This window comes from Protopterus annectens, chromosome 1.part2 (genome assembly GCF_019279795.1).
Source record: "Protopterus annectens isolate FY-2018-M chromosome 1.part2, PAN1.0, whole genome shotgun sequence".
NCBI lineage: Eukaryota > Metazoa > Chordata > Ceratodontiformes > Protopteridae > Protopterus > Protopterus annectens.
The window spans coordinates 622,593,327-622,616,183 of NC_056727.1; the positions used below are offsets into that span (position 1 = coordinate 622,593,327).

A 22,857-nucleotide genomic window follows, 5' to 3' on the forward strand; every position below is an offset into this window, starting at 1 on the left:
ACCACACAAAAACTAGAAGGTACACAGCTTTAATTTTTAAGAGTACTGCCTCTTCCAGTGAGGCTGGGTCAGATGACCAAGGTTTCCCCCTTCTTCATGAAGGATTTTGCCAAAGGTGACATATTCTGGAATGGATCATGGACTCTCCTTCATCACAGTCAGTATCTAATGTCAGTGATGCTGTGCGGAGTCTACCTGCTTCCTCTTGCACATTATCTTCTGAGGAATTGCTGTCTGTGACTGCTATGAATCTGCAGAAGAGTGAGAATGTCATGTGTGGGTATCTCCAAAGGATTTAGCTCTGCTCTCTCCACAGGAACCTTAATTAATGGGCATAAGATCTGATGAAGAGACACAGGAGGGCGGGAGGGCAGAGTGCTGATGGAGTTCCTATTACTTTCTTAGGAGAAGGGGCAGTCATCCTCTCCATAGCCAGGAACACTGAACCAGAATCTGTCAGTACCAATGGCTAAGTCCTCAGTACCAAATACTCTTCCTCCATGGAGGCAGAAGTGGATGGAACCAAAGGTAGGAGTCCCAACACCAAAGACCTAGACTGCTTTGAGGCTGAGATCCAAATGGATAGTTTAAATGTCAACATCTCTCATGAAAAATGGTAGGTTAAATGAACCAAGTGCTGCAATCAAAATTGCCTGGAAATATACAACAGGTTTCAGATATATGGATGACATCCATTCTAACAGCTGAAAGCAAGGAGGAGGAGGAGATGAATAGCCTTTTACTGAAAGCACAAAAGCTGACTTGCTGATCAACATGAAAAGAACTATAATAATGTCATATAGCCCTATCAGTTCTTTGCAAATACATGAGAAAAATTGAGGCAGTAACAGATTTTATTTTCTGGAATGCAAAGAACTCTGCAGATGATGACTGCAGTTATCATAAATTAAAAGTCTGTTGCTTCTTGGAAAAAAAAGCTATAGAAAATCTAGATAAGATATTAAAGAACAACAATATTGTATTGTCGACAAAGGTCTATACAGTCAAAGTTCTGGTTTTCTTTGTACTAACATATGGCTGTGGTAGCTGGATCATAAGTAAGGCTGAGCACTGGAAAATTGATGCTTTTGAACTGTTGTGCTAGGAAAAAAGAACAATGTTTTTGGAAGCTCTGTGCACTAAAAGAAGATAAAATCAGTCATTTCTTAAAGAAATAAACCTATTTCAGTGGAAGGCCTGGTAATAACACTAAAACTCAAATAGTTTGGCCACATAATATGAATGCAGGATTCATTGGAGAAGTCAGAGATGCTGGGATAGAATAAAGGCAAAAGAAGAAGGGGTGGTAGAAGCTAACATGAACAGACATTTCTAAAGCAATGAATATGAATCTGTAACAACTTAAAGAAGCTATTGTCAAATGGATCAGATTTGCTGAAGTCTTTAAGGCCACAAAGAGCCAGACTGAACTAAATAACTAAACAACAATAACAACAAAGACTTAACTGCTAGAAACAAAAAAACAAAACACAAACAAAAAAAAAAACATCTGTCTGCCAGATATCAAATCTCATTCACTGCATATTGCTTTAAATACTGGTCTGCACTCACACTGCCACTCATAATTTATCATTACGTGATTATCCACCATATGTTTTACCATACATCTCTTCATATATGCCAGCTGTTTCCTTAAGTTTTCTAAAAATACTTTCAAAAATCAAACCTCACTACACTAAAATCTTCAAGTACAGACCATTCACTGTGTTTGTATTTGCTGGCGCTGTCATGGTGGGCATCTCATGCTACATTGCCTTATACCTTGGTGCATAGCAAAAGAGACATGCTATAAATTATTTTGATACTGGGAACCTTACTACTGAGAAAATGAGATATCCCTATCAAGACAGAGCTATCCAGAAAACTATCTGACATGGATGTATGGACAAGAACATTACAGGGGTTATTAAAACTAGCATATATTGAAAACTTACCGCATTCATGCCTTGGCCATAAAAAGGTACCATTGCATGTGCAGCATCACCCATTAGAATGTATTTGGAGCTTATGTGGTATGGAGAGCACTTCACTGATATCAAAGTCTGAGGTGGTAGCTGGAAGAAATCCCTCTGCAGTGCTTCTCTGCATGATACAGAAGGAATAAAACATTGTTAGTGTACTCTCAGCCTTGCTTCTTACAAAGGCTTCTGAAATGAAAATCAGTACACAGATAAAAGAGGCTTACACTCCTAGCAGAGGAATTGAATCAGGGAAGTATTGCTCAAAAAACTCCAGTACTTCTTTACCCGTGGTGAGCTTCTCAAAATTCTCAAAAGGCATGAAGAGTGTGCACGTAAAAGTTTTGTCCTAGTGGAAAAAATACATATGAAGTTAGCAAGGTGCAAAAACATAAATACACACCTTCATTTAATTTTGAAAGAATGTCTGTTAGTCTTTCAAAATAGTAGTATGTAAAATTTACACAACAGAAAATTAAAAATAGTTGGTGCTATTTCCTTATTATATTTTGCAGGAAATATATACCATATTACATTTTGAGCACATAGCTGAAACAGATTTTCTATTTCGACTCTGCTTTCCAACATTTTTCAGCTAGGATAAACTAATTTCATTTCAGTGAAGTGTACTATTCATTTGTAATGCATCTTTGAGAACAGGAAAACAAAGTGCTTAATACAATTTCAGGCTTTTCTTATGTAAGCAGAAAGAATAGAAGTGAAAATGAATACAAAGAAGAAAAGCTGCTCAGGCTTTTGTTGTCCCACTGCATTACTATAAACTAAGGATATAACTGGATTTGCACATTACTATGTATAGGCACCTTTTAGCCTGATATGTCTTGGAAGGGTAATGTTTGTAAGACAGAGGCAGATGACAATGATGTGCAAGGAGCCGAGTTCAAGTAAAAAATGTGTGCTCCTTAAGGTTTAAGAAAAGTACCAAGAATATGGAAAAGAAAACAATGTTTAAAGAATTCAGTTAATACAAATACACTGAAGCCATTTCAAACTAGGCTGGGATAAGCTACAGCATTTTATGTGCGGCAGACCAGTTTTATTAAATTTAAAATGGAGAAATAATAAGTCAAAACTGTAGCAAACAGACACCAGGCTTAGCTGAGTGCTGTCAAGATACATGTTTAGTGTAAAATACCGTTTGGTAAACTGGCCATGACAGGGCCACTCAAGCTTCATTATGTACAAAACAGAAAGCATCAGCTGGTGCTGGCAAAATCATATAAACTAAAAATGCCAGCTCTAGCTAGTCTATGTGATGTGTTTAATAGGTTTTGGTAGGCTGAAAATAAACTTACTCAAGAAGTGAAACTGCACATAATTCTATGTGTACTGTTTGTTGCCATTTAGCAAATCTTCACTGATTACCTTCCGTCAATAGAAATGGACTTATTGTTTTAACGGTATTACCCATGCAAGCAGATTTGTAACATTTTGTTAACTTTTTTCTAAAGCGAACATATTTAAATTGTTTAAATAACATCTGCAGTAGAAAGTAGCAGTACTGAGCAACAGGACTATATCATTGCATTTTTTGTATAAATCTAATGTATTGTATGAGTGGCATGGAACAGACAAAAATGCCTGGAAATTCCAGTCCTTGATCTGCTGCATACTTCTGATATTTTTGAACTATAATCTCTTTTTTGATGACAAACTTGAGACTTTTTGTCAGTTGCAGGTGATTATGCTTGGTGGAGTGAGAAGCATTTCTGTTATCAAGGCTTTATGCTAAGTGACAGAAAACAGAATTGTATGTAACAACATCATAAGCTCCTGAGTTACAGCTCCTTATCTGCTGGAGATCTGGATTGGTCGAGGCCCGGGTTAACAACGACCGCCACCAGTAATGTTAGCCAACAGGATGCTGGTGGAAATCGGGCTACTGTTGGCCGAAGGAGGAGAAGAGTTGGAAGGCATGGCCGAAGGCAGGAAGAGAGGAGAAAGGCTAGGACTGTGGTAGTGAGGGTCGCAACTTTGAATGTTGGCAGTATGACAGGTATAGGGAGAGAGCTAGCTGATATGATGGACAGAAGGAAGGTTGGTATATTGTGTGTGCAAGAGACCAGATGGAAGGGGAGTAAGGCTAGGTGTATCGGAGGTGGGTTCAAATTGTTTTATCATGGTGTGGATGGGAGGAGAAATGGCGTAGGAGTTATCATGAAGGAACAGTATGCTAAGAATGTTTTGGAGGTGAAAAGAGTGTTGGATAGAGTGATGTTTATGAAGCTGGAAATTGATGGTGTAATGATGAATGTTGTTAGTGCATATGCTCCACAAGTTGGGTGTGCAATGGATGAGAAAGAAAAATTTTGGAGTGAGTTGGATAAGTGGCGATGACTGTACCCAAGGGTGAGAGAGTGGTAATTGGAGCAGATTTCAATGGGCATGTTGGTGAAGGGAACAGAGGGGATGAGGAAATGATGGGTAGGTATGGTGTTAAACTAAGGAATGCAGAAGGTCAGATGGTAGTGGATTTTGCGAAAAGGATGGATATGGCTGTGGTGAATAAGTATTTTAACAAGAGGGAGGAGCATAGGGTGACATACAAGAATGGAGGAAGATGCACACAGGTGGATTATATCTTATGTAGGAGGGCCGGTTTGAAGGAGATTGGAGACCGGGGAAAGTGTGGTTAGGCAGCATAGGATGGTGATTTGTAGGATGACATTGGTGATCAAGAAGAGGAGGAGGAGTGTGAGGGCAGCTCCAAGGATCAAATGGTGGAAATTGAAAAAAGGTAATTGTGAGGTGGAATTCAGGGATGAGTTAAGACAGGCAGTTAGTTAGGGTTAGGGTGCAGATTAGATATGTGTGCGATTGTGTGGACGTGAGGGTTAGGGCAGGTTAGGTGAGTTAGGGTTAGGGCACGGGTTAGGTATGTGTGACTGTGTGGATGTGAGGGTTAGGGTGGGTTAGGTGAGTTAGGGTTAGGGCACGGGTTCATAGGTTCATAGGTCAGTACTAGGCTAACTGCCCTTGCGAGCCATTTTAAGCCTAGCCAGTTATCCCCTGTAAGATTCAAACCCTGTACCTTATGTTTGTAAGACAAGCACCTTAACCATTAGGCCACCCTCCCAACCCCTAGTTAAGTGTGTGATTGTGCGGACTCAAGGGTTAAGGTGGGGTAGGTGAGTTAGGGTTAGGGCACAGGTGAGGTGAGTGTGTGATAGTGACGGAGCTTATGGTTAGGGTTTGGATTAAGGTAAGTGGATAGTTAGTGGTGTGTGTATAGTTTAGTGTAGGATTCGGTGTAAGATTTTAGGTGTATGTGTGTGGATTGCTGTTTGTTTGGTGTGCTTGTGTTGTGTGTATGTGTTTTGGAACAACAAATTTTTTCCCTAGGAAAATATTCGCTGTTCTGTATGTTCAATGTTTTCAGCTTTCACTGAATAGGGGTCAATATTAGAACATCTGAAGTTTTGAAACTTCGATGTTCTAATATAGACCATTTTCAAAGTGAGTGGAAGAGAGCCCTATTGACCAGCTCACTAAAAATATGCACTTTTGGAAACTCCTGGAGTTCTGGCTGGTGTGATTCTCAAACAATCTGGAATATATCGCTGACTGATAAGTATATGTCTTGGCATTTTAACCTTTCAGAGTTCTGCATTGTCTTAATTTTGCCTGACTGAATTATTGTTTGCCTGACTGAATTATTTTATATATTTTCTGGCATTGTTTTATGTTTCTCATCTGTCCTGAAACTTTTTCCCCCTCCCTCCCACCCTCTTCTTGTAGAGTTGTTATAGTTGGTGGCTTTGCAGTTGCCCACCCCTACTGTAAATTTGATCTGGGACACCCATCCCGGTCTGGTGTTCACTCTACTTAATACAGAGAGAACATTTGAGAAGGCCAACCCACTTAGGTTCTTAACCTTGATTTTATTTCTTCTGCTCCTTCATCCTCTCTCCTTGCACTTTACTAAAAAATAATTGCACTTTATTTTGCTTTTGCCTCTTCTTAAATGTACTCAGTTGTATTTATTCTGCTGCATTTATTACTGCTTGGTAGTAGCCTGGTTAAATTATAACCGTTATTCTAAGCCTTTTGGTTTAAGCACTTGGGCTTCAAACCAGTTGTTTTACATTAAGAAGATTTGTGGTCTGCACTGTTGTCACAGGACAGGTATCTTACATCCTTCTAAATTGGGAATTGCTGATTGAAGGTTCAGTGTCTGTTATTCTAAAAGTGTATTCGTTCTGGTTTAAGCACTTCGGCTTCAGACCAGTTATTTTACATTAAGAAGGTTTGTGGTCTGCACTCTTGTGGGAGGAGAGGTTAGATTCTGCCCTTCTGAGCTGGAAAGTTCTGGTTAAAGGATTATTGTGCCTGCTTATTTGAACTGTTTTTTTTTTCTGAAACTGGTGTGCCTCATTTGCTGTAGCATTGACTAGATTCAGGCATGCTGAATCTAGCTTTGTTTGTATAACTTGACCACTAATCCAGACCATCTTTTTTGGAGAAGGTTCCCCTGCACCCTAGTGGCAGAAGTGTGCAGTTAGACCTTGTCTGATTGAAGGCTGCTGAAACAGGGCTCAGTTTTGAGCTTTTTTATTGGTTAATTGGGTAATTTGTTTAAATCAGTTTGCTCGTTTTCTATTGTTACATAAAAAATTTTCACTTTATTCATCTGCTTTTACTGTATTTGTGTTTCTTCCTATTTTATTGCATTTACTCTCCTGCATTTATTACTGCTTGTTAGTATCCTGATTAAATTGTAACTGTTATTTTAAGCCTTTGGTTGAAGCGCTTGGGCTTCAGAACAGTTGTTGGGCTTCAGAACAGTTGTTTTACATTAAGCAGATTTGTGGTCTGCACTGTTGTGGCAGGACAGGTAGTTTACATCCTTCTAAGCTTGGAATTGCTGACTGAAGGCTCAGCTTCTGTTATTCTAAAAGTGTATTAGTTCTGGTTTAAGCACCTGGGCTTCAGGCCAGTTATTTTACATTAAGAAGGTTTGTGGTCAGCACTCTTGTGGGAGGACAGCTTAGATTCTGCCCTTCTGAGCTGGGAATTTCTGGTTAAAGGATTATTATGCCTGCTTATTTGAACTGTTTCTTTCAGAAATTGGTGCACCTTGTTTACTGTAGCATAGATTAGATTCAGGCATGCTGAATCTAGCTTTGTTTGTATAACTTGACCACTAATCCAAACCATCTTTTTTGAAGAAGGTTCTCCTGCACCCTAGTGGCAGGAGTGTGCAGTTAGAACTTGTCTGATGGAAGAATGCTGAAACAGGGCTCAGTTTTGAGCTTTTTTATTGGTTAATAAGGTAATTTGTTTAAATCAGTTTGCTCATTTTCTATTGTTATATAAAAAATTGCACTTTATTCATCTGCTTTTACTGTATTCGTGTTTCTTCTTAATTTATTGCGTTTATTCTACTGCATTTATTACTGCTTGTTAGTAGCCTGATTAAATTGTAGCTGTTATTCTAAGCCTTTTGTTGAAGCACTTGGGCTTCAGACCAGTTGTTTTACATTAAGAAGGTTTGTGGTCTGCACTGTTCTGCAGGACAAGTAGCTTACATCCTTCTATGTAGGGAGTTGCTGATTGAAGGTTTAGTGTCTGTTATTCTGAAAGTGTATTAGTTCTGGTTTAAGCACTTGGGCTTCGGGCCAGTTATTTTACATTAAGAAGGTGTTGCCTGCACTCTTGTGGGAGGAGAGGGTAAATTCTGCCCTTCTGAACTGGGAGTTTCTGGTTAAAATTGTGCCTGCTTATTTGAACTGTTTCTTTCTGAAATTGGTACACCGTGTTTGCTGTAGCATAGACTAAATTCAGACCTGCTGAATTTAGCTTTGTTTATATAACTTGAAAACTAATCCAGACCATCTTTTTTGGAGAAGGTTTCCCTGCACCCTAGTGGCAAGAGTGTGCAGTTAGAACTTGTCTGATCGAAGACTGCTGGAACAGGGCTCAGTTTTTAGCTTTTTATTGGTTAATTTGTTTAAATCAGTTTGCTCATTACCTATTGTTATATTAAAAAAAGAAAAAAATACACTTTATGCATTGCCGCTTAGCTAGGGTTAAACTATTCCTGGTGCCATAAAGTCTGCTCTTCAAATTTTCGCTTAGATCTAGCCAGTTTTTTTAGTTTTAGCACTCAAATATGTTTCTTTGAGCTCAGCACTTGTTCAGAACTCATTGTAAGCACTAAATAAGGTACAAATTACTACAGCACTCAACTTTCCTCACTTGTATAGGGGAAAACAGTTTTTAGTACTTAATAAATAAGCACCTATCCAGGCATGTCAAAGGGTCAGCTCCTGATGTTTTCTCCTGTCTACCAGATGAATATGGGCATCTTGGGGCAATGCAGCAATTGCCTCATGTACACAGACAACCCTCTCCTTTTACCACCCAACACTACAACCTCTGAGAGATGCATTTATATAGCCAAACTGGAAGCAAAGCTCTCTTCACCAAAGAATGGACTAGACAGTCAAGAGTAGAAGAACAACACTTGCACCACACCATACTCATCACGTAGTCCCTCAAAACCTACACCACCAAAACACACACATAGCAACACAAAACATACACCTACATTCGCGAAGGCTCTCAATAAAAATCTGCTCAAGCAACAGAGACCTCCAAAGCAAAAATGCATGCAACCTCCACCTCCCAACACAACCCAAATGACACACAGTCCACAAACTCAGTGTGCCACTCAACCACAGCCCATAAGGCATAACAATGTACCCAACACTTTAGTCAAAGGTGACTCTATAGTCAGGCACATTGATGTTCCACTCACCAGGCACAACAAGGAGAAAGTTACTGTCAGCTGACTGTCAGGTGCCAGGCTCTGCCACATAATGCATGCACTCAGGTCACTCCACAAGTACAAATATGACTCTGTCATTGTCCATGTTGGTGTAAATGACCTGAGATGTACCTCCCTGGACTACATGAAAAGAGACATAGAGGAGCTCTCCGATCTTGTAGTCCAGGCAGGTATGAACCTAACCCTGAGTAACATCCTGCCATCACCCAGAATGATACCACAGTAGAAGGACAAAATGATTGACTTCAACAATTGGCTAAGCTTCTGGTGTCATTCTAAGGGGATCCAGTATCTGTCTGCCTAGGATGACATGATCGACAGACCACGATGCTTTGCTAGAGATGGCCTGCACCTGTTGTACTTGGGATTCCAGATACTGGCTAAGGCTCTTGCCACTCCTATTATGCCTTTTTTAGGCAAGGTTCAAATGACAAATTCACCAGCGTAACAGGTACAAGCAAGCAAAATCTGTGGGTAATGCTACTCAATGCTAGAAGTCTAAACCTCAAAATGCATTCACTCAAGGCACTCTTTAAAATGGAGAACATCGACATCTGTGCAGCGACAGAGACCTGGTTCAAGGCTCCAGAGAGCACCCCTGCATTACCAGGCTAGAATTCATACCACACCTTTCGGCCATCTAACCCAAAACAAAGCACTAAAGGTGGAGGCGTGTCCATATTCATTAGGGATATCCACACCTCCAGGCTAGTTGCACAGCATAATGCATCCGAGATTATCCAAGTGCAACTAACTCTGGGCAAGACCGCAATCCAAATTGTAGCTTGCTACAGACCCCCCCCCCCACCATGCCCCAGGATTCCCACTCCTCATTTCATGACACACTGGAAAATATTAGGGTACAACCCAACACCCTAATAATGGGTGATTTCAACTACCACACCATTAACTGGGAAAACTACTCATATACCAACTCTTTTGATCAACATTTTCTGGAATTCAATGGATCAACTTATTCACACCCTCACCAGGGGCAGCAATATCCTAGACCAGGTCATTACCAACATGGGCGACTGGTGTTCCACACCAGAGGTCAATTCCTCATTGGTTAGATCCAACCACAAGCTAATTAGCCTTGACATCCACATCCCGCCCCCACCCCCATTAGGGAAACCACCATAAAAAAATTCTCCAAAGCCAACTTCATGCTTCTTAAGACAAAAGTGGCAAACTTCATGACACCCATGCAGACGGACAATAGAGGTACGACTACTGAATCCTAAACAAATGCACTTTATAAGCACTTACAAGTGTGCATGGATTGCACTATCACTAACAGAACCAAGATGCTATCCTCCAAAAAAAGGAAGCCAATCTGGTGGTCCCCTGCCATAAACAAACTCTACAACAGAAGAAAGAAACTGTTGCAAAAAAGAGTAAACTTCCCATGACTGCAGGAACATCCTGGTCAGCCTCAGTAAGAAGCTGAGATCCTTCATAAAATCCTCCAAAGCTAGTTATGAAAACAAAATCGATTCTGATTCTGAAGACAACCACAAAGCATTCTATAGCTAAGTCAAGAATCTCAATGGCAACACTCAGATCTGCTCTGAGTTACAGAACAATGGCACTAAATATACAAAATGAACTGATATTGCCAACATCCTGGCAGATAGGTTTAGTGCTAACTTTACCCCCTCCTCACCCCCTAAAGGGCCCATCTCTGTACCGGAAGAATGCAAAGTTCCTGTAATCATGGCTGCACAGGTAAAAAACACACTCTCCAAAGTCAAGAACACAGCATCCATGGGACCTAACAACATCGCAGGCTGCGTTCTACATGAACTACAGAATGAACTGGTACCCCACCTAAGCATCATGTTCAATCATAGCCTCACCTCAGGCTTTGAGCCCACTGAATGTCACACAGTGATGGTTATCCCACTCCACAAAGGGGGAGCCAGCACAGACCCCGGGAACTACCGCCCCATTAGCCTAACGAGCCTGGTCTGCAAGGCCATGGAACGTATCATCATGGAACTTATAAACAAAGACACTGGTAATCTCTGAACTCTGGACCCCACCCAGTTTGGGTTTGTAAAAGGCAGATCATGTCTCCTAAACCTGAATGACTTCTTTGAAGCAGTCACCAAAGCCATAGATGAGGGTAAGGTGGTTCACACAGCCTATCTAGATCTCACCAAGGCTTTTGACACCATCCCCCTCTGGACATATAGATAAACTCACTAAACTAGGTATACACCCCTATGTCACAAAATGGGTTGCCAACTGGCTCACTGACAGAACCCACACTGTGAAAGTAGCAGACTCCAAATCCGACTTCAGACCAGTGACAAGTGGAGTACCACAAGGTTCAGTCCTGGGTCCTCTCCTGTTTGGTATCTACATTTCTGAAATACAGGCTAACACAGAATGTCTTTGGCTAATGAGGTTCACAGAAGACTGCAAACTAGGAGCCATAATTGAAACTCCTATTGATGTGGACATCCTACAAAAGTGCCTCATTGAGACAGATGTCTGGTGTCAAAGCCACTGCCTCAAGCTCAATGCCAAAAAGTGCATTGTCATCCCCTTTTGTAAAAACTCTGTACCCATGAGCTACCACATAGGTGGTAGTCTACTTAACACCAAATGTGTGATAAGAAATCTTGGGTCACAGGTGGACAGTAGTCTCTCCTTTGATAATCACATTGCCACAGTAGTCAGGATATCTTTCTACATGGCAAACCTCATCACAAAAGATTTCTCATCCAGGAAAAAAGAGGTCATCGTATCCCTCTACTCGTCACTCATTAGACCCATTATAGAGTACAATGCTCCTTTTGGTATGTACATCACAAGACATCTACAACAACTGGAAAGGCCACAGAAATACCTCACAAAGAGGATTACCGGCCTCAAACAGATGCCCTGTGCAGACCATCTCAAAAATTTCCAGCTTTACTCCGTCGCATATCGCCTACTCAGAGATGATCTCTGCCTAACATATAAAGCTATGTCAAACCCAGAGCTATTGGTTATACTTCACTTAAAGAAACCCCAGTCCCTCCGAGCTACGTGCTCTAGGGACCTAAACCTTGTCACCACAATAAACAGAACATGCTGGAGGGATAGATTCCTGTCCCAGAGACTTCCCATACTCTGGTACAAACTACCTATCAATATCAAACAAAGCTCCTCATTAGCACTCTTCAGGAAGAGTCCTGATGATTGGATGGGAAATAGGAAATTCACCCCGGGGATCACCTCTGTGGCTCTGCTCGACAGGGGCACAAGAAAATAATTTTCTTGGGTGGCGAAAGCCAGGGTACATTTTTGGCTAGGCTAATATAGGCCCTAGGGCCTATAGCCTAATACCTACCTATGAACCTATGAACCTATGCCACACTCCAACTTATGTACCCAGAGTAAGGGCCCAGTAAGTCCATCACTTTGTACTCTTCTTATTATTCACAGATTTAGTCAGTAAATCATCATTATGAAAATCAAACAAAGCAGCCCCGTTCCCATTTATTAATTCCTAGAATATCCATCAAGGATAACCCTTTTGTCAAAACTTCCAGCATGGAAGTAACCAACCAATGGGTTCTCTCCTGGCCCACACTATTGAAATATTCTATAAGATAAGAATTAAGGAATGCAGAAGCTTGACATTATCCAGCTCCTAATTTTCATAGTTTGCAGCTTCTCCTTGCCTGTCTGCACAATTACAGGAGGTATGGAAAATCTGACATTATATGTAGTACCCTAATGAATTTACCCTTCATTCCCTCCAACTGTTATCATACTGCAGCATACCTCTCAACCTCTTAATGCAAAAAATCTGCACAAAACCAAAAATAATGTGTTAGGGGGAGGCCTGGAATCCAAACATATTTTAAATGTTGCTCTCATAAACTTATGAAGTTTCTAAAATAACATTCTTTGTATTACCATGCATGTTCTGAAGGAAGTGAAATATATGTCATTATATAGTGAGTTCAATCCTTCAGAATTTGCCAGAAAGCCACAAATGTTATGAGGAACAGGACAAAAATATGAGGCAAAAATCTAGGCATTCTGGGAAAATCTGGAAAGATGAGAGCTGTGCTTTCTAGGGATATCAACTGATCTTTAGCTGGGCTACAGAATCATTACTAAATACTTTCCATATAAAATGTGTCCTGTATGAGAAAACATATTTCCATAAAAAGGCATTACATCCTCTCAATATTCCACTGGCAACACAGTCTCACTTCATGTTATTATCTCAACATTTGAAGTGACAAACTCCATCTGCTTTCACACCAGCAGCTTCTACATTTTACATACTGAGCCTTTTCCAGCTCCCAGAAAATACAAGTCAACTCCTAATACTGACAGCTGAGCAGTGTCAGTGGAGCAATAGGTAGCACACTCACCTTTGGTGTAGAAACTTGTGGGCTTTATTTCCACACCAGGTAGAATGGTTACTGGTACTGCTCTGCAACAAAAGGGGAAAGGGGGGAGGGGTTACATTGTTAAGTATACTTCATATGAGATGTTAAACTAAAGTTCCAGCTGTAAGAAGATGGTAGCTCAGGTGGATGTTAAAAATCCCACTGCACCTATTGAAAAGAACAGGGCAAGTTTCTTGATGCCCTGGCCAAATTTCCCCTAGTAATAAAAATACCACATTTGGTTTCCCCTGAAAAGAGGCTACTAGCCTAGTGAGACTAACCTGGTCAACAAAGGATAAATAAATAAATGAAATATCTGCTTCTCTCATCAAACCATAAGATATTGGTGGAAAGTAACCTGACTTGTGCCAGGTCCTTTCCAAGGCTGCCTTTATTCTCCTCACCTTTCTTACTCTCTGAAAAAACAAATCTCTAACTGAAGCAAGTCCACTGATAGATACAAATGAAATCCTCATATCTACCATATAAGAGAGACCTATATGAGAACCTCTTATAGGTTCATAGGTTCATACTAGGCTATCTGCCCTGAAGCAATTATAAGCCTAGCCCGATTCTACATGGCTTACGCCACCCCTTGATTTGAGTATACTCTGCCCTTTTTAAGGTTTAGTTTACTGTGCCTCTGTCTTATAGTGACACGGGAGTAATCCATGGGACAAACCTACGATCCCCCATCCACCTATCGAGATTCTTCTTGAAGAGATTCAGTGAGGTGCTCTGCCTCACATGAACTGGAATTCTATTCCAGAGCGAAGGGAGCCACTGGGTTATGAACCTGTCCCTCCAGCAAGTTCTATTTATTTCTGTGCTGAGGTTCAAGTCCCTCGAGCGTGTGGCTCTAAGGGATTTAGATTTACTGAGGTGGAGCATGTCCATTAATTCTGGATTTGACATAGCTTTGTATGTCAGGCATAGATCGCCTCGAAGTAGGCGGTATGCAACTGAGTAGAGCAGGAGTTTTTTTAACCGAACAGCATATGGCATCTGTTTGAGACCCTTGATCCTCTTGGTGAGATACTTTTGGGGTCTTTCTAATTGCTGCAGGTGTCGGGTAAGGTACATCCCAAAAGGGGCATTGTATTCTATGATGGGCCTGATGAGGGATGAATAAAGGGGCACGATTACCTCTCTTGATCTAGATGTGAAACCCTTCGTGATGAGGTGGGCTATGTAGAAGGTCTTTCTAACCACTTTGGCAATGTGGTTTTCAAAGGAGAGATTGCTATCAACTTGGGTCCCAAGGTCCCTAATAACTTTCTCTGTACTTAATGGGTTTCCGCCTATGTGGTAATTTGTGGGCACATTGTTTTTGCCAAAGGGTATGACTATACATTTTTTGGCATTTAGCTTTAAACCATGGTGCTGGCACCAGTTATCTGTCTCTGTGAGACCTTTTTGAAGGATGTTTGTGTCAGCTGGAGAGTTGATTATGGCGCCCAGTTTGCAGTCGTCTGTGAACTTGGTGAGCCATAGTCCTCCCACATTTGCCTGTACCTCAGAAAAGTATATACCAAACAAGAGTGGTCCCAGGACAGAACCCTGTGGGATGCCACTTGTGACTGGTTTCGAGTCTGACATGGCTCCAGCAACTCTCACTCTGTGGGTTCTGTCTTTGAGCCAGTTTGCGACCCATCTTGTGACATAGGGGTTTATATTTAAGCTGGATAGCTATCTATGATGCCCGAGTGGGGTATTGTGTCAAATGCCTTTGCAAGGTCCAGACAGGCTGTGTGGACTACCTTCCCTTCACCTATGGCTTTGGTGACTGTTTCAAAGTCAACCAGGTTCAAAAGGCAGGATCTGCCCTTGACAAAGCCAAACTGGGTAGGATCTAGTGTCTGTAGGTCCCCAATGTCTTTGTTTATGAGCTCCATGATGATCCTCTCCATAGCCTTGCAGGCTAAGCTAGTCAGGCTTATGGGGCGATAGTTTCCAGGGTCCGTAGAGGCTCCACCTTTACGAAGTGGGACCACTGTTGCTGTACGCCATTCTGTGGGCACATATCCTGTAGTGAGGCTGAGATTGTATAGCTGTTTTATTTGAGGGATTAGTTCCTCTTGGAGTTCATGTAGGACGCAACCTGGGGCGCCATCTGGTCCCATGGAAGCAGTGTTTTTTGCTTTGGAGAGGGCAGCCTTCACCTGAGCATCAGAGATGTTTGGGAGGCAGCCCTCTGCTGGGATAGATACTTGCTCTTTTGGGGGGGAGGGAGTGGAGAAGTTTGCACTGAACCTGTCTGCTAGGATATTGGCGATGTCTGTGGGTTCAGTGTATTTTTTGTCATTTAGAATCAACTCAGAACAAGTCTGGGAGTTGCATCCCAGGTTTCTAACATAACTGAAAAAAGTCTTATGATTGTCTTTGGTGTCCTGTGCAATTTTTCTCTCGAAGCTGGCCTTGGAGGATTTTATGAGGGATTGTAATTTTTTGCTAGTACTGATCAGAGATGCCTTCCCTATTAGGGATTTTGCTCTATCATGTAGTAGCTTCCTCCTTCTGTTGTACAGTTTATTTATGGCAGGGGTCCACCAGACTGGACACCTGCCTTTGGATGATTGGGTCTTGGTTTTGTTTGGGATAGCATGATCCATGCATTCCTGGAGTTGTCCGTAGAATGCGTTTATATAGGATTCTGCAGTTTGGGCCATAGTTTCCACTGGCCCTGGGGCCTTCCTTAAACACACCCCAAAGTGTCCACAGGCCAAAGAAGTGTCTTCAAAACCTTGAGTATTTTGTTTGATGCAAACCTTATCTAGTTAACCCAAGCTGCCCCTACTCCCTCTGACAGACAACCAACTGTGTATCAGCCCCCTCATAACCTGTACCAGTCTTGCCTCTAAAAGAAGGACTTCCACCATTGAAGATATCCCTTTGAAAATTACAGTAGTTTGCTGAAACCCTGTAGGTGGCTTCATTTCGCCAATAAGCTGATCAGGGAGACCCAGACTTGGTTAAAACTCCTAATAAGAATGGCCACAAGAGCATATTTAATGTATTTCTTAGATCAAGCATGAATGGTATATCACAAAACCTTCCTCCTACTTCAGCACAAGTGGTCTGTGAATTCAGGATCAATATCAGTCTGTACGTCTCTGCTCATTGTAAATCTCTACTAGAGTATGGGGTTGCAGCAATCTAAAAATGTTTCCAAGAAGCCGACACCTTATTTTCCCTTAGAGTATCATTATTCGCTAGAAAAGAGGATACAACACCACTTTACCCTCCCAAAGAACTCTGAAGGAAAACTGACCATTTTATTTAATTCATTTAATTATTAATCATGTAAGTGGATTTGTCATTGTGTACCTTTTCAGCCACAACTCAGGCCACAAGCACAGGAGTGATTATAATATACATAGAGAGTGTCAGAGGTCCAATCTATCTTCACGTTTTTTGGAAGGTGGAAAGAAAATGATGCATCATGGGAAAACCCATAAAGACACAGGGAAGTCATGCAAAGTTCTCCCAGCCTCTAGTAAGATGTGGAATGCCAGACATGTTAAAGGCCCATCATATTAATCCTTTAAGCATAAATGTCATGTATCAGATACATTCTATAATAAAATGCCTAGATTACAAGTTAAAGGAGAACATTCAAAGTAAGTGAAAAAAGGGACTCATCATAAGTTAGCAGGTCATGAAGTGAATATTCTGTCTGACTATAATAATGTACTGTATTAATGGCAAAAGGCTTTTCTGCTAGCTATAAGATGACTAATGAGAAGTGGTACAGGATATATTTAAGGTGTTTATGGTGATCAAAGACATGCATATGTCTCAGGCGTTCACACTTTAGGACTATTTCACAGAATGGAAAGGTGGGTGGAGTTCAAGCTACAATAAAGCTAGGCATAGGGTCGCAGCATAATATGAGAGAGCACCCTACTTTAAAAATTTTTACCAAGGATTCCTCAATATATAATCGCAACCCTGCCAAACAGCCACATATCACCACATCCACTTTCACCTTCAAACTTGTGCCCACATCCTATATAAGACTACTCAAACAAACTTAAACTGTACTCTTCTTCAGCTGATGACCTTCCAAGTCAGTACCTAAAAACAGAGGCCAATAGCATTGCCTATCCTGTCTCAATCCTTATGAATAGGTAATTCCGGGAACCCCATATTCCCCCTCTCTCTGGAAAAAGTCACACATCATCCCTCTGCACAAAGGAGGAAATTCAACAGACATTAATAACTTTAGATCTATAGCAATCCTATCTCCTCTCTCGAAAATACTTGAAAAATGTATTCAAAAACAATTGCTGGACTATTTCCTGCAGGAAGAACTACTATCCCCTGCACAACATGTCTTCCGTCCTTCCTAAAGTACTAGCACTGCCCTTCTAACATATATAGAAACTATCAATAAAGCTAGAGTTAATTGCAAACTAGTCTCGTCCTTATTTCTAGACGTGTCTAAAGTTTTTGACACAGTTTGCCATAACAAACTTCTACTTCAAATGTCCTCACTAGGTCTCTCAGTCCACTCTTCTGTGATTCAAAAGCTACATATCCAATAGGTATCAGTTAGTAAAATGGCACTCCTCACTCTCTCCTTACCTCCCAGTCACCATCAGTGTGCCATAAGGCTGTATACTTGTTCCCCTACTCTTTAACATTTTCACCAATACCCTCTCTGTACTTCCACACAACAGGTCATCTTAATACAACATGCAGATGATTCCACTTTCATTTTCACATCTGACAACATGGTACACCTCCACAAAATTACTCAGTAAGCTTTAACAGCCACTGAAACATGGCTTCGTAACTCCCAAAACATACTCAACCTAAAAAAGACCAAACTACTTTCTTTCCCCAAATCCCTCTCTCGTGAAAAAAAAAAAAAAAATTTAAAGTCCTCCAAAGCTAAGATAGTGGGTGCAACCCCACATTTGTGTATAAGAATAATATTAACTTAAAAAGACTGTTATGTCAAGATAATAAGAAATCTTGTCAAATTATTATGAATCCAGGCACATAGCCATGTAGGAAGTGTAGTTTTTGTCCTGTCATAAGTGTACAACAAGAGTTCATATGCTCTAATACTCCCTTTAGGTTTCAGCCGAGGTTCCACGCAGACTGTAACAGCACTCATTTGATTTACTTGTCTATTTGTGCTTCCTGTTCTTGCTACTATGTGGGAAAAAAAACACACAAAAACTAAAAGAACAGATTAGTAAGCATCTATATGAGATACGTAAACAGAGTGAAAACAATGCTTTATCAAAACACATAATGGTGCATCCAGGCCATCATTTTAATTTTAAAGTATTTAAAGTATTACAATTGGTACATGTTAACAGTAGAGAGGTGACATGAACAATAATTTAGAGCAAATAGAATTGCGATGGAGTCTACAATTGCAGGAACACAGGCTACCAGGAATTAACTGTACTGTCAGTTTAAACCCTGCTCTAAAAGCACGCTGGTTAAAGTAAATATATTTGTACATACCTCTTTAAGAGGCTAATTATACTTAATTGCTTTGGTGTTTAATTGATTTATGTATTTAACTATGAGCCTTTTACTGTGGTTTGTATTAAGACCTGAGGAAGCACTAGCGAAAGCTCTTGTCTTTTATCTTTTTTATGGTGTATTTTATTAAAATTGTGTCAACAGTCATGGTTATCCAGCTGTTTTTTTTCTTTGTTTGAAAACTTGTAGTTTTCTGTCAAACCACTGGGGATTGAAGTCAGTAAATAATGACATATATATGAGTATCCAATTTCATATCCTTCAGAAAATGCATGTTAACAAAAGCTATTATTCTAGCAACTTTTTAACTTTTATAAGTGCAATATTTAAAATCTGTCCCTATTTTTGGACCTTTGTCCACTATTATTTTTGTGTTTGTCCAGATTTCTTGTGCTAAGAGGTTGAGAGGTATGCCTGAGCCTCTGAAGTGATTTACTTATATCACATGCCGTCTAGGCACTAGCTAAGTACCTGTATTTAAAAATCATACTTCCAGAAGCTATTTTAGTGATTGACTACTCAGTGTTTGTTTTATTTGTTCTTTTTTCTGTGTATAAGGCTTAAATTACTTCACTTCCTATAATTGTCTTGCTATTGGTCTGAGTGACTTGAAATTGCCTTGTCTAGATAGTTTGTTAAAGTTGTTTTTTGGTATCATAAACTCTCAATCTTTTTGTGCTTTTACATTTAGAAGACTGGGATATTCCATCTAGTAGCAGTAGGTGTTGACATGGTTTATCTGGGTTGGAAAATATAATAGTTTATCAATAAAACTAGTACTAGATCTGTAACCTGCAATTTAGTGATGCATTGCATAAAGCTAAGCTTATAGCACCTAGCTTGAGCATAAGATAGCATTAATACTGTATCCTAACACTATTCAACTCTAGTCTCTAAGCCTAGAGACCACTCTAGTGGGTATCTGTAAAACCCAGTACTTAGACCCTAAAAGCCCATCCTAATAAAGGTTAGGCAATATGCATATGCAATTTCCAAATGTCTCCACAGCCAGCTTGGTAGGTATGGGCATCCTGATACAATGTAGCAATTGTCTCATATTCACAGACACTCTTTTAATCCTTAAAGAAAGCAGTACGGTATGTGAGAGATGTATATTCACAATTTCATTGAAAGCAAAAATCTCACATACATATAAGGTTGTCAAAAACACATACACTACATCCACTGCACTCATTGTTCGCGCACATAGACCAATTTATGCTTAGGCGAAAAAAAGCAATCTCCACAAACCTCAAAGGCTTCCTAAGCCTGCAAACAGCAACACCTATCCTCAGCAATCTCCAAAGACTATACCAAAAGCAACACAAACACCACACATTAACTTACACCAATGAGACCCTGAAAAACAAAGACTATAAGGTAAAAAAACAATTTACCTAGGACTCTTGTCACAGATGGCTCCACTGTACAACACACAGATGCCCTATTAACTAGATTGGCCAAGGAGAAAATTATGTTCACTTGCTTATCTGGAACATGAATCTGCTAAGTTACACATGCACTAAAGTCACTACAACACAGGTACCAGTATGATTCTTTTATAGTCTACGAGGAAGTAAATGGCCCAAGCTGTACCTCTCTGGACTATATCAAGAGAGACATTATGGACCTCTCTGAATATGAATCTCAGACCAATATGTGCATTGCACTGAGCAGCATTCTACCTTCACCAAGGATGATGCCACAATATAATTAAAAAAAAAAAAAAAAAAAACAATTGACTAACAATTGGATTAGTTTTTGCTAAAGATTGCCTGTGCCTGCACCCCCCCCCCATGCCCCAAGTCTTCTGGATTTTGGCTAAAACTTTATTTATCCTGACAGAGCCTTTTTTTAGGCAATGCCACACTGACAAACCTACTGACATAGCATATAAAATCCAAAGTAAACTAAAGGTGTTTTTGCTCTATTCTAGAAGCCTTAACAAGAATCTCCACACCCTACAAGCTCTCCTTTGGAGAATATAGACATCTGTGCTGTTACTGATACATGGTTTAAACTTGAAGAAAGTACTTTGGCAGTGCAAGGCTACAGTATCTTCCATACATTTAGACCATCAACTGCAGAGACAAGGACTAATGGTGGAGGTGCCCCAACCTACATTAGCAACAAATATATCTCAGAGTTAGTTAAAGAAGATGAAACCCTGGAGTTCATCTACATGCAAATCACCTTCAATAGAGTCCTTAACCATATATTAGCAAGCTTTAGGTCACCATCTATGTCATAAGAATCTAGATGCATTGCAGGCACTCTCCATCCAACCAAGCACTCTATTCATGGGAGAGATTAACTACTCCTCTACAGACTGGAAAACAAGCTTCCTGGACTTTATTAACACAAATTCCCTTGATCAGTTAGTGCGCGCTTCAACCAGGATCAAACATGCTTGGTCTATTTCTCATCAACAGTGGAGAGATCCCCCCCACCCCCACCCCCCGTGTAATGTCCTCGTTAGTGAGGTTGGATCACAAAGCTGTCTCATTCAAACTAAAAATCAACTTGGAAAACCCAGCAAAACCTTTTACAGTTAGGAACTATTTTTAAGCAAACTATATCCTATTAAGAGACAGACTGTCAAAATGCAATGCCCTTTCTTAGCCAGAGCTCACAACAGCCAATGAAGAATTATTCACAGAAACACTGAACCAACATGTAAATTGCTGCATAAAGGCTGCTGTACCTACCAGAAGTAAGCCGAAAACAAACCACAAAACCAAACCACACTATTGGAATCCTAATCTTAACAGAGTACATAACAAAAGGATAAATGTCAGATCCAAAGTCAGAAAGAACAACTCTTAATGACAACAGCTCAATAACTAAACTAAGCAACACACTAAGAGGCTAATCTGAGGTCAAGATAGATTATCAGGGTTAAGACAACCACAAGGCCTTCTATAGCTATGTCCAAAACAACAAAGGTAACACACAACAGTGTGCGGAGCTGAAACTAAACAGTACCACCTTCACTGAACACAGTGACATAGTGAATCTGCTGGCTGACAAATTTAGCTCAATCTTCACCCTCAACTCCTCCCATACCAACACTTATAAAACCCTCCAGCATTACCCCCACCTCCCACTATCAGCAGGGAGCAGGTCATAGCAACACTTACTAAGGCTAAAACACAGCCTCAGTGGGGCCTAACAATATTCCAGGTTTCCTCCAAAATAGTCTGAAACATAACCTATCAAGACCACTTCAGTCACTTTTCAAATACAACCTCAAAACAGGCTACATACTAAGCAAACTGTGGATGGCAATGGTTATCCCCCTTCACAAGGCTGGACCATCAACCAACCCCAGAAACTACAGGCCTATTAATGACAAGTCTAATATGTAAAGCCATAAAATGAATTATCATGGAAATGATCAACAAAGACACTGGCAACCCACAGACACTGGATCCATCCCAGTCTGTTTTTTATCAAAGGAAGGTCATGCCTACTTAATCTGGTAGAAGTCTTTGAAAAGGTAACCAAGGCAATGGATGAAGAGAAAACTGTGCGTCCCACCTACCTAAAGTTGGCTAAGGCATTCAGTATAATACCCCACTCGGCTATTGTGGACAAAGTCACTAAACTAAGCATAAATCCCTACATGACTCATTGGATTGCCAGCTGGCTCACAGATAGGTCCCAAGAATTCAGGATTTGAGAGACCACTTCCACCAAGATGCAGATCACCAGCAAAGTATCACAGGGCTATGTGTTGGTTCCACTCCTACCCAGCATTTACTTCTTGGAGACCAAGGCTAATGTAAAGGGTCTCTGGCTCACCGAGCTCGAAGATGACTGCAAAGTGGGAGCTATCATAAATTCCCCCAGTGTCACTAACATCCTGCAAAATGGTCTAACACAGTCAAATGACTAGTGCTAATGCCATGGATTAAAACTCAATGCAAAAAAGTGCATTATAGTGAATTTTGGGAAAATGTCCACCCGGGCAGATTACTTCATTGATGAGACACCCATAACTGTTGACCTGGTAGTTAAATATCTGGGAACATATGTAGACAGTAATCTGGCCTTTGACCAACACATAGCCAAGGTAGTAAGAAAATCATTCGAAGTCACACAACTTGTGAGTAAGGGTATAGCATTCAGGTCTAGGAAAGTTATAATACCTCTCTACTCC

At 40.5% G+C, this 22,857-nt stretch overlaps 1 protein-coding gene across 1 annotated transcript in view; it reads right to left on the reverse strand.

Annotated features, from left to right (window-relative positions):
* KMO (kynurenine 3-monooxygenase) overlaps window positions 1-22,857 on the reverse strand; it is a 616,236-nt gene that overhangs the window by 84,577 nt on the left and 508,802 nt on the right. The window contains exons 9-10 of the mRNA XM_044058035.1: window positions 2,207-2,328; window positions 1,956-2,103 (exon numbers count right to left, since the gene is read on the reverse strand). Of these exons, the coding sequence (XP_043913970.1) occupies window positions 1,956-2,103; window positions 2,207-2,328 (270 nt within the window). The remainder of the gene's footprint in view (window positions 1-1,955; window positions 2,104-2,206; window positions 2,329-22,857) is intronic.